The sequence below is a fragment of the Scyliorhinus torazame genome, unplaced genomic scaffold (genome assembly GCF_047496885.1).
Source record: "Scyliorhinus torazame isolate Kashiwa2021f unplaced genomic scaffold, sScyTor2.1 scaffold_1372, whole genome shotgun sequence".
In the NCBI taxonomy this organism is placed as follows: Eukaryota; Metazoa; Chordata; class Chondrichthyes; order Carcharhiniformes; family Scyliorhinidae; genus Scyliorhinus; species Scyliorhinus torazame.
In genome coordinates this window covers 17,501-35,000 of record NW_027309099.1, presented here as the reverse complement: position 1 = coordinate 35,000, position 17,500 = coordinate 17,501, and the positions used below count along the sequence as shown (strand labels likewise).

The window sequence follows — 17,500 nt, the reverse complement described above, 5'->3', positions numbered from 1 at the left end:
CTCCCGGGAACGGGGGCCATGGTCGACACTGGCCCCAGTTGACTCAGAGTCGCAACGCAATTGAAAATTCATGAACAGTTCTTCGAAATATACCCGAAGTCCGTGGTCGTTTCGATGTCCGATAAAGACAGTCACCTGGTTTGCGAGTTCGAACACGAGTAACTTTTATTATTAACAATACTAGAGGTAAACGTGCAGCGGTCACAACTTGTAAACGATGACCCTTGACAGACACGCGCACACGACGCACAAACAAACACAGAGGGGGAGAGAAGGGTGTGAAAACTATAGCGGGATTCACATTCTCCCCCACTCCCCGTGGGAGCGAGTCCCACATTCTCCCCCACTCCCCGCGGGAGCGAGTCCCACATTCTCCCCCACTCCCCGCGGGAGCGAGTCCCACATTCTCCACCACTCCCCGCGGGAGCGAGTCCCACATTCTCCCCCACTCCCCGCGGGAGCGAGTCCCACATTCTCTCCCCGCTCCCCGTGGGAGCGAGTCCCACATTCTCCCCCCACTCCCCGCGGGAGCGAGTCCCACATTCTCTCCCCACTCCCCGCGGGAGCGAGTCCCACATTCTCCCCACTCCACGCGGGAGCGAGTCCCACATTCTCCCCACTCCCCGTGGGAGCGAGTCCCACATTCTCCCCACTCCCCGCGGGAGCGAGTCCCACATTCTCCCCCACTCCCCGCGGGAGCGAGTCCCACATTCTCCCCCACTCCCCGCGGGAGCGAGTCCCACATTCTCCCCCACTCCCCGCGGGAGCGAGTCCCACATTCTCCCCCACTCCCCGCGGGAGCGAGTCCCACATTCTCCCCCACTCCCCGCGGGAGCGAGTCCCACATTCTCCCCACTCCCCGCGGGAGCGAGTCCCACATTCTCCCCACTCCCCGCGGGAGCGAGTCCCACATTCTCCCCCACTCCCCGCGGGAGCGAGTCCCACATTCTCCCCCACTCCCCGCGGGAGCGAGTCCCACATTCTGCCCCACTCCCCGCGGGAGCGAGTCCCACATTCTCCCCCATTCCCCGCGGGAGCGAGTCCCACATTCTCCCCCACTCCCCGCGGGAGCGAGTCCCACATTCTCCCCCACTCCCCGCGGGAGCGAGTCCCACATTCTCCCCCACTCCCCCTGGGAGCGAGCCCCACATTCTCCCCACTCGCGGGAGCGGTGGGGAGATCCCTCAGGTGTGTAACTGTCTTCTCTCTCTCTCTCTCTCTCGCCGCTCCTGATCGTCGATCACGCAGCTGAGGTAACCTGTGCCCCAAATCAGTTCCAGTGCGCCACCACCAAACGCTGCATCCCTCGAGTCTGGGTCTGCGATCGGGATAACGACTGCATGGATCACTCCGACGAACCTGCCAACTGCAGTAAGACCCCCTCACTCCAACCCTCCTTATCTCTGTAACCTCCTCCAGTCCCTACAACCCTCCCTATCTCTGTAACCTCCTCCAGCCCCCTACAACCCTCCCTATCTCTGCAACCTCCTCCAGCCCCTACAACCCTCCCTATCTCTGTAACCTCCTCCAGCCCCTACACCCCTCCCTATCTCTGTAACCTCCTCCAGCCCCTACACCCTCCCTATCTCTGTAACCTCCTCCAGCCCCCGACACCCCTCACTATCTCTGTAACCTCCTCCAGTCCCCTACACCCCTCCCTATCTCTGTAACCTCCTCCAGCCCCTACACCCCTCCCCTATCTCTGTAACCTCCTCCAGCCCCCCTACACCCCTCCCTATCTCTGTAACCTCCTCCAGCCCCTACAACCCTCCCTATCTCTGTCACCTCCTCCAGCCCCCTACAACCCTCCCTATCTCTGTAACCTCCTCCAGCCCTCTGCAACCCTCCCTATCTCTGTAACCTCCTCCAGCCCCTACAACCCTCCCTATCTCTGTCACCTCCTCCAGCACCCTACACCCTCCCTATCTCTGTAACCTCCTCCAGCCCCCGACACCCCTCCCTATCTCTGTAACCTCCTCCAGTCCCCCTACACCCCTCCCTATCACTGTAACGTCCTCCAGCCCCCTACAACCCTCCCTATCTCTGCAACCTCCTCCCGCCCCTACAACCCCCCCTATCTCTGTAACCTCCTCCAGCCCCTACACCCCTCCCTATCTCTGTAACCTCCTCCAGCCCCCTACACCCTCCCTATCTCTGTAACCTCCTCCAGCCCCCGACACCCCTCACTATCTCTGTAACCTCCTCCAGTCCCCTACACCCCTCCCTATCTCTGTAACCTCCTCCAGCCCCTACACCCCTCCCCTATCTCTGTAACCTCCTCCAGCCCCCTACACCCCTCCCTATCTCTGTAACCTCCTCCAGCCCCTACACCCCTCCCTATCTCTGTAACCTCCTCCAGCCCCCTACACCCTCCCTATCTCTGTAACCACCTCCAGCCCCCGACACCCCTCACTATCTCTGTAACCTCCTCCAGTCCCCTACACCCCTCCCTATCTCTGTAACCTCCTCCAGCCCCTACACCCCTCCCCTATCTCTGTAACCTCCTCCAGTCCCCTACACCCCTCCCTATCTCTGTAACCTCCTCCAGCCCCTACACCCCTCCCCTATCTCTGTAACCTCCTCCAGCCCCCTACACCCCTCCCTATCTCTGTAACCTCCTCCAGCCCCCTACACCCCTCCCTATCTCTGTAACCTCCTCCAGCCCCTACAACCCTCCCTCTCTCTGTAACCTCCTCCAGCCCCCTACAACCCTCCCTATCTCTGTAACCTCCTCCAGCCCTCTGCAACCCTCCCTATCTCTGTAACCTCCTCCAGCCCCTACAACCCTCCCTATCTCTGTCACCTCCTCCAGCACCCTACAACCCTCCCTATCTCTGTAACCTCCTCCAGCCCCCGACACCCCTCCCTATCTCTGTAACCTCCTTCAGTCCCTCTACACCCCTCCCTAACTCTGTAACCTCCTCCAGCCCCGACACCCCTCCCTATCTCTGTAACCTCCTCCAGCCCCTACACCCCTCCCTATCTCTGTAACCTCCTCCAGCCCCTACACCCCTCCCTATCTCTGTAACCTCCTCCAGTCCCCTACACCCCTCCCTATCTCTTTAACCTCCTCCAGCCCCCTACAACCCTCCCTATCTCTGTAACCTCCTCCAGCCCCCCTACACCCCTCCCTATCTCTGTAACCTCCTCCAGCCCCCTACACCCCTCCCTATCTCCGTAACCTCCTCCAGTCCCCCTACACCCCTCCCTATCTCTGTAACCTCCTCCAGCCCCCTTCACCCCTCCCTATCTCTGTAACCTCCTCCAGCCCCTACAACCCTCCCTATCTCTGTAACCTCCTCCAGCCCCCCTACACCCCTCCCTATCTCTGTAACCTCCTCCAGCCCCCTTCACCCCTCCCTATCTCTGTAACCTCCTCCAGCCTCTACAACCCTCCCTATCTCTGTAACCTCCTCCAGTCCCCTACACCACTCCCTATCTCTGTAACATCCTCCAGCCCCCCTCACCCTCCCTATCTCTGTAACCTCCTCCAGATCTCTACACCCCTCCCGATCTCTGTAACCTCCTCCAGCCCCCTACACCCCTCCCTATCTCTGTAACCTCCTCCAGTCCCCCTACACCCCTCCCTATCTCTGTAACCTCCTCCAGCCCAGCACCTACACCCCTCCCTATCTCTGTAACCTCCTCCAGCCCCTACACCCCTCCCTATCTCTGTAACCTCCTCTAACCCCCTACACCCCTCCCTATCTCTGTAACCTCCTCCAGTCCCAACAACCCTCCCTATCTCTGTAACCTCCTCCAGCCCCCTACACCCCTCCCTATCTCTGTAACCTCCTCCAGCCCCCTACAACCCTCCCTATCTCTGTAACCTCCTCTAACCCCCTACACCCCTCCCTATCTCTGTAACCTCCTCCAGCTCCTACACCCCTCCCTATCTCTGTAACCTCCTCCAGCTCCCTACACCCCTCCCTATCTATGTAACCTCCTCCAGCCCCCCTACACCCCTCCCTATCTCTGTAACCTCCTCCAGTCCCCTACACCCCTCCCTATCTCTGTAACCTCCTCCAGCCCCTACAACCCTCCCTATCTCTGTAACCTCCTCCAGCCCCCTACACCCTCCCTATCTCTGTAACCTCCTCCAACCCCTACACACCTCCCTATCTCTATAACCTCCTCCAGCTCCCTACACCCCTCCCTATCTATGTAACCTCCTCCAGCCCCCCTACACCCCTCCCTATCTCTGTAACCTCCTCCAGCCCCCTACACCCGTCCCTATCTCTGTAACCTTCTCCAGCCCCCCTACACCCTTCCCTATCTCTGTAACCTCCTCCAGCTCCCTACACCCCTCCCTATCTCTGTAACCTCCTCCAGCCCCAACACCCCTCCCTATCTCTGTAACCTCCTCCAGCCACCTACAACCCTCCCTATCTCTGTAACCTCCTCGAACCCCCTACACCCCTCCCTATCTCTGTAACCTCCTCCAGCCCCCTACACCCCTCCCTATCTCTGTAACCTCCTCCAGCCCCCTACACCCCTCCCTATCTCTGTAACCTCCTCCAGCCCCCTACAACCCTCCCTATCTCTGTAACCTCCTCTAACCCCCTACACCCCTCCCTATCTCTGTAACCTCCTCCAGTCCCTACACCCTCCCTATCTCTGTAACCTCCTCCAGCTCCCTACACCCCTCCCTATCTCTGTAACCTCCTCCAGCCCCCGACACCCTCCCTATCTCTGTAACCTCCTCCAGACCCCTACACCCCTCCCTATTTCTGTAACCTCCTCCAGACCCCTACACCCTCCCTATCTCTGTAACCTCCTCCAGCCCCCTACACCCCTCTCAATCGCTGTAACCTCCTCCAGCCTCCTACACCCCTCCCTATCTCTGTAACCTTCTCCAGCCCCTACAACGCTCCCTATCTCTGTAACCTCCTCCAGTCCCTACACCCCTCCCTATCTCTGTAACCTCCTCCATCCCCCCTACACCCCTCCCTATCTCTGTAACCTCCTCCAGCCCCCCGACACCCCTCCCTATCTCTGTAACCTCCTCCAGCCCCCTACACCCCTCCCTATCTCTGTAACCTTCTCCAGCCCCTACAACGCTCCCTATCTCTGTAACCTCCTCCAGTCCCTACACCCCTCCCTATCTCTGTAACCTCCTCCATCCCCCCTACACCCCTCCCTATCTCTGTAACCTCCTCCAGCCCCCCGACACCCCTCCCTATCTCTGTAACCTCCTCCAGCCCCCCTACGCCCCTCCCTTTCTCTGTAACCTCCTCCAGCCCCCTATGCCCCTCCCTATCTCTGTAACCTCCTCCAGCCCCCTACACCCCTCCCTATCTCTGTAACCTCCAGTCCCCCTACACTCCTCCCTATCTCTGTAACCTCCTCCAGTCCCCTACACCCCTCCCTATCTCTGTAACCTCCTCCAGCTCCCTACACCCCTCCCTATCTATGTAACCTCCTCCAGCCCCCCTACACCCCTCCCTATCTCTGTAACCTCCTCCAGTCCCCTACACCCCTCCCTATCTCTGTAACCTCCTCCAGCCCCTACAACCCTCCCTATCTCTGTAACCTCCTCCAGCCCCCTAAACCCTCCCTATCTCTGTAACCTCCTCCAACCCCTACACACCTCCCTATCTCTATAACCTCCTCCAGCTCCCTACACCCCTCCCTATCTATGTAACCTCCTCCAGCCCCCCTACACCCCTCCCTATCTCTGTAACCTCCTCCAGCCCCCTACACCCGTCCCTATCTCTGTAACCTCCTCCAGCCCCCCTACACCCCTCCCTATCCCTGTAACCTCCTCCAGCCCCCTACACCCCTCCCTATCTCTGTAACCTCCTCCAGCCCCCTACACCCCTCCCTATCTCTGTAACCTCCTCCAGCCCCCTACAACCCTCCCTATCTCTGTAACCTCCTCTAACCCCCTACACCCCTCCCTATCTCTGTAACCTCCTCCAGTCCCTACACCCTCCCTATCTCTGTAACCTCCTCCAGCTCCCTACACCCCTCCCTATCTCTGTAACCTCCTCCAGCCCCCTACACCCCTCCCTATCTCTGCAACCTCCTCCAGCCCCCACACCCCTCCCTATCTCTGTAGCCTCCTCCAGCCCCCTACACCCTCCCTCTCTCTGTAACCTCCTCCAGCCCCCTACACCCCTCTCAATCTCTGTAACCTCCTCCAGCCCCCTACACCCCTCCCTATCTCTGTAACCTTCTCCAGCCCCCTATGCCCCTCCCTATCTCTGTAACCTCCTCCAGCCCCCGACACCCCTCCCTATCTCTGTAACCTCCAGTCCCCCTACACTCCTCCCTATCTCTGTAACCTCCTCCAGCCCCTACAACCCTCCCTATCTCTGTAACCACCTCCAGTCCCTACAACCCTCCCTATCTCTGTAACCTCCTCCAGTCCCTACAACCCTCCCTATCTCTGTAACCTCCTCCATCCCCCTACACCCCTCTCTATCTCTGTAACCTCCTCCCGTCCCCCCACACCCCTCCCTATCACTGTAACCTCCTCCAGCCCCCTACAACCCTCCCTATCTCTGCAACCTCCTCCAGCCCCTACAACCCTCCCTATCTCTGTAACCTCCTCCAGCCCCTACACCCCTCCCTATCTCTGTAACCTCCTCCAGCCCCCTACACCCTCCCTATCTCTGTAACCTCCTCCAGCCCCCGACACCCCTCACTATCTCTGTAACCTCCTCCAGTCCCCTGCACCCCTCCCTATCTCTGTAACCTCCTCCAGCCCCGACACCCCTCCCCTATCTCTGTAACCTCCTCCAGCCCCCCTACACCCCTCCCTATATCTGTAACCTCCTCCAGCCCCTACAACCCTCCGTATCTCTGTAACCTCCTCCAGCCCCTACACCCCTCCCTATCTCTGTAACCTCCTCCAGCCCCCTACACCCTCCCTATCTCTGTAACCTCCTCCAGCCCCCCTACACCCCTCCCTATCTCTGTAACCTCCTCCAGCCCCCCTACGCCCCTCCCTTTCTCTGTAACCTCCTCCAGCCCCCTATGCCCCTCCCTATCTCTGTAACCTCCTCCAGCCCCCTACACCCCTCCCTATCTCTGTAACCTCCAGTCCCCCTACACTCCTCCCTATCTCTGTAACCTCCTCCAGTCCCCTACACCCCTCCCTATCTCTGTAACCTCCTCCAGCTCCCTACACCCCTCCCTATCTATGTAACCTCCTCCAGCCCCCCTACACCCCTCCCTATCTCTGTAACCTCCTCCAGTCCCCTACACCCCTCCCTATCTCTGTAACCTCCTCCAGCCCCTACAACCCTCCCTATCTCTGTAACCTCCTCCAGCCCCCTAAACCCTCCCTATCTCTGTAACCTCCTCCAACCCCTACACACCTCCCTATCTCTATAACCTCCTCCAGCACCCTACAACCCTCCCTATCTCTGTAACCTCCTCCAGCCCCCGACACCCCTCCCTATCTCTGTAACCTCCTCCAGTCCCCCTACACCCCTCCCTATCTCGATAACATCCTCCAGTCCCCGACACCCCTCCCTATCTCTGTAACCACCTCCAGACCCTACAACCCTCCCTATCTCTGTAACCTCCTCCATCCCCCTCCACCCCTCTCTATCTCTGTAACCTCCTCCCGTCCCCCCACACCCCTCCCTATCACTGTAACGTCCTCCAGCCCCCTACAACCCTCCCTATCTCTGCAACCTCCTCCAGCCCCTACAACCCTCCCTATCTCTGTAACCTCCTCCAGCCCCTACACCCCTCCCTATCTCTGTAACCTCCTCCAGCCCCTACACCCTCCCTATCTCTGTAACCTCCTCCAGCCCCCGACACCCCTCACTATCTCTGTAACCTCCTCCAGTCCCCTACACCCCTCCCTATCTCTGTAACCTCCTCCAGCCCCTACACCCCTCCCCTATCTCTGTAACCTCCTCCAGCCCCCCTACACCCCTCCCTATCTCTGTAACCTCCTCCAGCCCCTACAACCCTCCCTATCTCTGTAACCTCCTCCAGCCCCTACACCCCTCCCTATCTCTGTAACCTCCTCCAGCCCCCTACACCCTCCCTATCTCTGTAACCTCCTCCAGCCCCCCTACACCCCTCCCTATCTCTGTAACCTCCTCCAGCCCCTACAACCCTCCCTATCTCTGTCACCTCCTCCAGCCCCCTACAACCCTCCCTATCTCTGTAACCTCCTCCAGCCCTCTGCAACCCTCCCTATCTCTGTAACCTCCTCCAGCCCCTACAACCCTCCCTATCTCTGTCACCTCCTCCAGCACCCTACAACCCTCCCTATCTCTGTAACCTCCTCCAGCCCCCGACACCCCTCCCTATCTCTGTAACCTCCTCCAGCCCCCCGACACCCCTCCCTATCTCTGTAACCTCCTCCAGCCCCCTACACCCCTCCCTATCTCTGTAACCTTCTCCAGCCCCTACAACGCTCCCTATCTCTGTAACCTCCTCCAGTCCCTACACCCCTCCCTATCTCTGTAACCTCCTCCATCCCCCCTACACCCCTCCCTATCTCTGTAACCTCCTCCAGCCCCCCGACACCCCTCCCTATCTCTGTAACCTCCTCCAGCCCACCTACGCCCCTCCCTTTCTCTGTAACCTCCTCCAGCCCCCTATGCCCCTCCCTATCTCTGTAACCTCCTCCAGCCCCCTACACCCCTCCCTATCTCTGTAACCTCCAGTGCCCCTACACTCCTCCCTATCTCTGTAACCTCCTCCAGTCCCCTACACCCCTCCCTATCTCTGTAACCTCCTCCAGCTCCCTACACCCCTCCCTATCTATGTAACCTCCTCCAGCCCCCCTACACCCCTCCCTATCTCTGTAACCTCCTCCAGCCCCCTAAACCCTCCCTATCTCTGTAACCTCCTCCAACCCCTACACACCTCCCTATCTCTATAACCTCCTCCAGCTCCCTACACCCCTCCCTATCTATGTAACCTCCTCCAGCCCCCCTACACCCCTCCCTATCTCTGTAACCTCCTCCAGCCCCCTACACCCGTCCCTATCTCTGTAACCTCCTCCAGCCCCCCTACACCCCTCCCTATCCCTGTAACCTCCTCCAGCCCCCTACACCCCTCCCTATCTCTGTAACCTCCTCCAGCCCCCTACACCCCTCCCTATCTCTGTAACCTCCTCCAGCCCCCTACAACCCTCCCTATCTCTGTAACCTCCTCTAACCCCCTACACCCCTCCCTATCTCTGTAACCTCCTCCAGTCCCTACACCCTCCCTATCTCTGTAACCTCCTCCAGCTCCCTACACCCCTCCCTATCTCTGTAACCTCCTCCAGCCCCCTACACCCCTCCCTATCTCTGCAACCTCCTCCAGCCCCCACACCCCTCCCTATCTCTGTAGCCTCCTCCAGCCCCCTACACCCTCCCTCTCTCTGTAACCTCCTCCAGACCCCTCCACCCCTCCCTATTTCTGTAACCTCCTCCAGCCCCCGACACCCTCCCTATCTCTGTAACCTCCTCCAGCCCCCTACACCCCTCTCAATCTCTGTAACCTCCTCCAGCCCCCTACACCCCTCCCTATCTCTGTAACCTTCTCCAGCCCCCTATGCCCCTCCCTATCTCTGTAACCTCCTCCAGCCCCCGACACCCCTCCCTATCTCTGTAACCTCCAGTCCCCCTACACTCCTCCCTATCTCTGTAACCACCTCCAGTCCCTACAACCCTCCCTATCTCTGTAACCTCCTCCAGTCCCTACAACCCTCCCTATCTCTGTAACCTCCTCCATCCCCCTACACCCCTCTCTATCTCTGTAACCTCCTCCCGTCCCCCCACACCCCTCCCTATCACTGTAACGTCCTCCAGCCCCCTACAACCCTCCCTATCTCTGCAACCTCCTCCAGCCCCTACAACCCTCCCTATCTCTGTAACCTCCTCCAGGCCCTACACCCCTCCCTATCTCTGTAACCTCCTCCAGCCCCTACACCCTCCCTATCTCTGTAACCTCCTCCAGCCCCCGACACCCCTCACTATCTCTGTAACCTCCTCCAGTCCCCTACACCCCTCCCTATCTCTGTAACCTCCTCCAGCCCCTACACCCCTCCCCTATCTCTGTAACCTCCTCCAGCCCCCCTACACCCCTCCCTATCTCTGTAACCTCCTCCAGCCCCTACAACCCTCCCTATCTCTGTAACCTCCTCCAGCCCCTACACCCCTCCCTATCTCTGTAACCTCCTCCAGCCCCCTACACCCTCCCTATCTCTGTAACCTCCTCCAGCCCCCCTACACCCCTCCCTATCTCTGTAACCTCCTCCAGCCCCTACAACCCTCCCTATCTCTGTCACCTCCTCCAGCCCCCTACAACCCTCCCTATCTCTGTAACCTCCTCCAGCCCTCTGCAACCCTCCCTATCTCTGTAACCTCCTCCAGCCCCTACAACCCTCCCTATCTCTGTCACCTCCTCCAGCACCCTACAACCCTCCCTATCTCTGTAACCTCCTCCAGCCCCCGACACCCCTCCCTATCTCTGTAACCTCCTCCAGTCCCCCTACACCCCTCCCTATCTCTATAACATCCTCCAGTCCCCGACACCCCTCCCTATCTCTGTAACCACCTCCAGACCCTACACCCCTCCCTATCTCTGTAACCTCCTCCAGTCCCCTACAACCCTCCCTATCTCTGTAACCTCCTCCATCCCCCTACACCCCTCTCTATCTCTGTAACCTCCTCCCGTCCCCCCACACCCCTCCCTATCACTGTAACCTCCTCCAGCCCACCTACGCCCCTCCCTTTCTCTGTAACCTCCTCCAGCCCCCTATGCCCCTCCCTATCTCTGTAACCTCCTCCAGCCCTACACTCCTCCCTATCTCTGTAACCTCCTCCAGTCCCCTACACCCCTCCCTATCTCTGTAACCTCCTCCAGCTCCCTACACCCCTCCCTATCTATGTAACCTCCTCCAGCCCCCCTACACCCCTCCCTATCTCTGTAACCTCCTCCAGCCCCCTAAACCCTCCCTATCTCTGTAACCTCCTCCAACCCCTACACACCTCCCTATCTCTATAACCTCCTCCAGCTCCCTACACCCCTCCCTATCTATGTAACCTCCTCCAGCCCCCCTACACCCCTCCCTATCTCTGTAACCTCCTCCAGCCCCCTACACCCGTCCCTATCTCTGTAACCTCCTCCAGCCCCCCTACACCCCTCCCTATCCCTGTAACCTCCTCCAGCCCCCTACACCCCTCCCTATCTCTGTAACCTCCTCCAGCCCCCTACACCCCTCCCTATCTCTGTAACCTCCTCCAGCCCCCTACAACCCTCCCTATCTCTGTAACCTCCTCTAACCCCCTACACCCCTCCCTATCTCTGTAACCTCCTCCAGTCCCTACACCCTCCCTATCTCTGTAACCTCCTCCAGCTCCCTACACCCCTCCCTATCTCTGTAACCTCCTCCAGCCCCCTACACCCCTCCCTATCTCTGCAACCTCCTCCAGCCCCCACACCCCTCCCTATCTCTGTAGCCTCCTCCAGCCCCCTACACCCTCCCTCTCTCTGTAACCTCCTCCAGACCCCTCCACCCCTCCCTATTTCTGTAACCTCCTCCAGCCCCCGACACCCTCCCTATCTCTGTAACCTCCTCCAGCCCCCTACACCCCTCTCAATCTCTGTAACCTCCTCCAGCCCCCTACACCCCTCCCTATCTCTGTAACCTTCTCCAGCCCCCTATGCCCCTCCCTATCTCTGTAACCTCCTCCAGCCCCCGACACCCCTCCCTATCTCTGTAACCTCCAGTCCCCCTACACTCCTCCCTATCTCTGTAACCTCCTCCAGCCCCTACAACCCTCCCTATCTCTGTAACCACCTCCAGTCCCTACAACCCTCCCTATCTCTGTAACCTCCTCCAGTCCCTACAACCCTCCCTATCTCTGTAACCTCCTCCATCCCCCTACACCCCTCTCTATCTCTGTAACCTCCTCCCGTCCCCCCACACCCCTCCCTATCACTGTAACGTCCTCCAGCCCCCTACAACCCTCCCTATCTCTGCAACCTCCTCCAGCCCCTACAACCCTCCCTATCTCTGTAACCTCCTCCAGGCCCTACACCCCTCCCTATCTCTGTAACCTCCTCCAGCCCCTACACCCTCCCTATCTCTGTAACCTCCTCCAGCCCCCGACACCCCTCACTATCTCTGTAACCTCCTCCAGTCCCCTACACCCCTCCCTATCTCTGTAACCTCCTCCAGCCCCTACACCCCTCCCCTATCTCTGTAACCTCCTCCAGCCCCCCTACACCCCTCCCTATCTCTGTAACCTCCTCCAGCCCCTACAACCCTCCCTATCTCTGTAACCTCCTCCAGCCCCTACACCCCTCCCTATCTCTGTAACCTCCTCCAGCCCCCTACACCCTCCCTATCTCTGTAACCTCCTCCAGCCCCCCTACACCCCTCCCTATCTCTGTAACCTCCTCCAGCCCCTACAACCCTCCCTATCTCTGTCACCTCCTCCAGCCCCCTACAACCCTCCCTATCTCTGTAACCTCCTCCAGCCCTCTGCAACCCTCCCTATCTCTGTAACCTCCTCCAGCCCTCTGCAACCCTCCCTATCTCTGTAACCTCCTCCAGCCCCTACAACCCTCCCTATCTCTGTCACCTCCTCCAGCACCCTACAATCCTCCCTATCTCTGTAACCTCCTCCAGCCCCCGACACCCCTCCCTATCTCTGTAACCTCCTCCAGTCCCCCTACACCCCTCCCTATCTCTATAACATCCTCCAGTCCCCGACACCCCTCCCTATCTCTGTAACCACCTCCAGACCCTACACCCCTCCCTATCTCTGTAACCTCCTCCAGTCCCCTACAACCCTCCCTATCTCTGTAACCTCCTCCATCCCCCTACACCCCTCTCTATCTCTGTAACCTCCTCCCGTCCCCCCACACCCCTCCCTATCACTGTAACGTCCTCCAGCCCCCTACAACCCTCCCTATCTCTGCAACCTCCTCCCGCCCCTACAACCCCCCCTATCTCTGTAACCTCCTCCAGCCCCTACACCCCTCCCTATCTCTGTAACCTCCTCCAGCCCCCTACACCCTCCCTATCTCTGTAACCTCCTCCAGCCCCCGACACCCCTCACTATCTCTGTAACCTCCTCCAGTCCCCTACACCCCTCCCTATCTCTGTAACCTCCTCCAGCCCCTACACCCCTCCCCTATCTCTGTAACCTCCTCCAGCCCCCTACACCCCTCCCTATCTCTGTAACCTCCTCCAGCCCCCTACACCCTCCCTATCTCTGTAACCTCCTCCAGCCCCCCTACACCCCTCCCTATCTCTGTAATCTCCTCCAGCCCCTACAACCCTCCCTATCTCTGTAACCTCCTCCAGCCCCCTACAACCCTCCCTATCTCTGTAACCTCCTCCAGCCCTCTGCAACCCTCCCTATCTCTGTAACCTCCTCCAGCCCCTACAACCCTCCCTATCTCTGTCACCTCCTCCAGCACCCTACAACCCTCCCTATCTCTGTAACCTCCTCCAGCCCCCGACACCCCTCCCTATCTCTGTAACCTCCTACAGCCCCCTCCCTATCTCTGTAACCTCCTCCAGTCCCTCTACACCCCTCCCTAACTCTGTAACCTCCTCCAGCCCCTACACCCCTCCCTATCTCTGTAACCTCCTCCAGCCCCTACACCCCTCCCTATCTCTGTAACCTCCTCCAGCCCCTACACCCCTCCCTATCTCTGTAACCTCCTCCAGTCCCCTACACCCCTCCCTATCTCTGTAACCTCCTCCAGCCCCCTACAACCCTCCCTATCTCTGTAACCTCCTCCAGCACCCTACACCCCTCCCTATCTCTGTAACCTCCTCCAGTCCCCCCTACACCCCTCCCTATCTCTGTAACCTCCTCCAGTCCCCTACACCCCTCCCTATCTCTGTCACCTCCTCCAGCCCCCTACACCCCTCCCTATCTCTGTAACCTCCTCCAGCCCCCTACACCCCTCCCTATCTCTGTCACCTCCTCCAGCCCCCTACGTCCCTCCCTATCGCTGTAACCTCCTCCAGTCCCCCTACACACCTCCCTATCTCTGTAACATCCTCCAGTCCCCGACACCCCTCCCTATCTCTGTCACCTCCTCCAGCCCCCTACACCCCTCCCTATCTCTGTAACCTCCTCCAGCCCCCTACACCCCTCCCTATCTCTGTCACCTCCTCCAGCCCCCTACGTCCCTCCCTATCGCTGTAACCTCCTCCAGTCCCCCTACACACCTCCCTATCTCTGTAACATCCTCCAGTCCCCGACACCCCTCCCTATCTCTGTAACCACCTCCAGTCCCTACAACTCTCCCTATCTCTGTAACCTCCTCCATCCCCCTACACCCCTCTCTATCTCAGTAACCTCCTCCCGTCCCCCTACAGCTCTCCCTATCTCTGTAACCTCCTCCAGCCCCCTCCAACCCTCCCTATCTCTGCAACCTTCTCCAGCCTCCTACACCCCTCCCTATCTCTGTAACCTCCTCCAGCCCCTACACCCCTCCTTATCTCTGTAACCTAATCCAGCTCCCTACACCCCTCCCTATCTCTGTAACCTCCTCCAGCCCCTACACCCCTCCCTGTCTCTGTAACCTCCTCCAGCCCCTACACCCCTCCCTATCTCTGTAACCTCCTCCAGCCCCCTACACCCCTCCCTATCTCTGTAACCTCCTCCAGCCCCCTACACCCCTCCCTATCTCTGTAACCTCCTCCAGCCCCCCGACACCCCTCCCTATCTCTGTAACCTCCTCCAGCCCTCTACACCCCTCCCTATCTCTGTAACCTCCTCCAGTCCCCTACACCCTCCCTGTCTCTGTAACTTCCTCCAGCCCCTACCCCCTCCCTATCTCTGTAACCACCTCCAGCCCCCTACAACCCTCCCTATCTCTGTAACCTCCTCCAGCCCCCAACACCCCTCCCTATCTCTGTAACCACCTCCAGCCCCCCTACAACCCTCCCTATCTCTGAAACCTCTCCCAGCCCACTACACCCCTCCCTGTCTCTGTAACCTCCTCCAGCCCCCCGACACCCCTCCCTATATCTGTAACCTCCTCCATCCCACTACACCCCTCCCTATCTCTGTAACCTCCTCCAGCCCCCCTCACCCCTCCCTATCTCTGTAACCTCCTCCAGCCCCTACAACCCTCCCTATCTCTGTAACCTCCTCCAGCCCCCTACGCCCCTCCCTATCTCTGTAACCTCCTCCAGCCCCCTACACCCCTCCCTATCTCTGTAACCTCCTCCAGCCCCCTACACCCCTCCCTATCTCTGTAACCTCCTCCAGCCCCTACAACCCTCCCTATCTCTGCCACCTCCTCTAGCCCCCTACAACCCTCCCTATCTCTGTAACCTCCTCCAGCCCCTACACCCCTCCCTGTCTCTGTAACCTCCTCCAGTCCCCTACTCCCCTCCCTATCTCTGTAATCTCCTCCAGCCCCTACACCCCTCCCTATCTCTGTAACCTCCTCCAGCCCCCTACACCCCTGCCTATCTCTGTAACCTCCTCCAGCCCCCCGACACCCCTCCCTATCTCTGTAACCTCCTCCAGCCCTCTACACCCCCCGCTATCTATGTAACCTCCTCCAGCCCCCTACAACCCTCCCTATCTCTGTAACCTCCTCCAGTCCCCTACACCCTCCCTGTCTCTGTAACTTCCTCCAGCCCCCAACACCCCCTCCCTATCTCTGTAACCTCCTCCAGCCCTACACCCCTCCCTATCTCTGTAACCTCCTCCAGCCCCTACCCCCTCCCTATCTCTGTAACCACCTCCAGCCCCCTACAACCCTCCCTATCTCTGTAACGTCCTCCAGCCCCCTACACCCCTCCCTATCTCTGTAACCTCCTCCAGCCCCCTACACCCCTCCCTATCTCTGTAACGTCCTCCAGCCCCCTACACCCCTCCCTATCTCTGTAACCTCCTCCAGCCCCCTACACCCCTCCCTATCTCTGTAACCTCCTCCAGCCCCCTACACCCCTCCCTATCTCTGTAACCTCCTCCAGCCCCCCGACACCCCTCCCTATCTCTGTAACCTCCTCCAGCCCTCTACACCCCCCGCTATCTATGTAACCTCCTCCAGCCCCCTACAACCCTCCCCATCTCTGTAACCTCGTCCAGTCCCTACACCCCTCCCTATCTCTGTAACATCCTCCAGTCCCCTACACCCCTCCCTATCTCTGTAACCTCCTCCAGTCCCCTACACCCTCCCTGTCTCTGTAACTTCCTCCAGCCCCTACCCCCTCCCTATCTCTGTAACCACCTCCAGCCCCCTACAACCCTCCCTATCTCTGTAACCTCCTCCAGCCCCCAACACCCCTCCCTATCTGTGTAACCACCTCCAGCCCCCCTACAACCCTCCCTATCTCTGAAACCTCTCCCAGCCCACTACACCCCTCCCTGTCTCTGTAACCTCCTCCAGCCCCCGACACCCCTCCCTATATCTGTAACCTCCTCCAGCCCCTACAACCCTCCCTATCTCTGTAACCTCCTCCAGCCCCTACACCCCTCCCTATCTCTGTAACCTCCTCCAGCCCCCTACACCCCTCCCTATCTCTGTAACCTCCTCCAGCCCCCTACACCCCTCCCTATCTCTGTAACCTCCTCCAGCCCCTACACCCCTCCCTATCTCTGTAACCTCCTCCAGCCCCTACCCCCTCCCTATCTCTGTAACCACCTCCAGCCCCCTACAACCCTCCCTATCTCTGTAACCTCCTCCAGCCCCCAACACCCCTCCCTATCTCTGTAACCACCTCCAGCCCCCCTACAACCCTCCCTATCTCTGTAACCTCCTCCAGCCCCCCGACACCCCTCCCTATCTCTGTAACCTCCTCCATCCCACTACACCCCTCCCTATCTCTGTAACCTCCCTCCAGCCCCCCTCACCCTCCCTATCTCTGTAACCTCCTCCAGCCCCTACAACCCTCCCTATCTCTGTAACCTCCTCCAGCCCCCTACACCCCTCCCTATCTCTGTAACCTCCTCCAGCCCCCTACACCCCTCCCTATCTCTGTAACCTCCTCCAGCCCCTACAACCCTCCCTATCTCTGTAACCTCCTCCAGCCCCCTACACCCCTCCCTATCTCTGTAACCTCTCCAGCCCCCCGACACCCCTCCCTATCTCTGTAACCTCCTCCAGCCCTCTACACCCCCCGCTATCTATGTAACCTCCTCCAGCCCCCTACAACCCTCCCCATCTCTGTAACCTCGTCCAGTCCCTACACCCCTCCCTATCTCTGTAACATCCTCCAGTCCCCTACACCCCTCCCTATCTCTGTAACCTCCTCCAGTCCCCTACACCCTCCTGTCTCTGTAACTTCCTCCAGCCCCTACCCCCTCCCTATCTCTGTAACCACCTCCAGCCCCCTACAACCCTCCCTATCTCTGTAACCTCCTCCAGCCCCAACACCCCTCCCTATCTGTGTAACCACCTCCAGCCCCCCTACAACCCTCCCTATCTCTGAAACCTCTCCCAGCCCACTACACCCCTCCCTGTCTCTGTAACCTCCTCCAGCCCCCCGACACCCCTCCCTATATCTGTAACCTCCTCCAGCCCCTACAACCCTCCCTATCTCTGTAACCTC

General features: G+C 59.3%; 1 protein-coding gene across 1 annotated transcript in view; it reads left to right on the top strand.

Annotated features, from left to right (window-relative positions):
- Positions 1-17,500, top strand: part of LOC140407246 (low-density lipoprotein receptor-related protein 1-like) — a gene marked incomplete at its 3' end in the record, with an annotated part of 31,538 nt that overhangs the window by 10,379 nt on the left and 3,659 nt on the right. Inside the window, exon 4 of the mRNA XM_072494878.1 lies at positions 1,249-1,371. Coding sequence (XP_072350979.1) covers positions 1,249-1,371 — 123 coding nt within the window. The remainder of the gene's footprint in view (positions 1-1,248; positions 1,372-17,500) is intronic.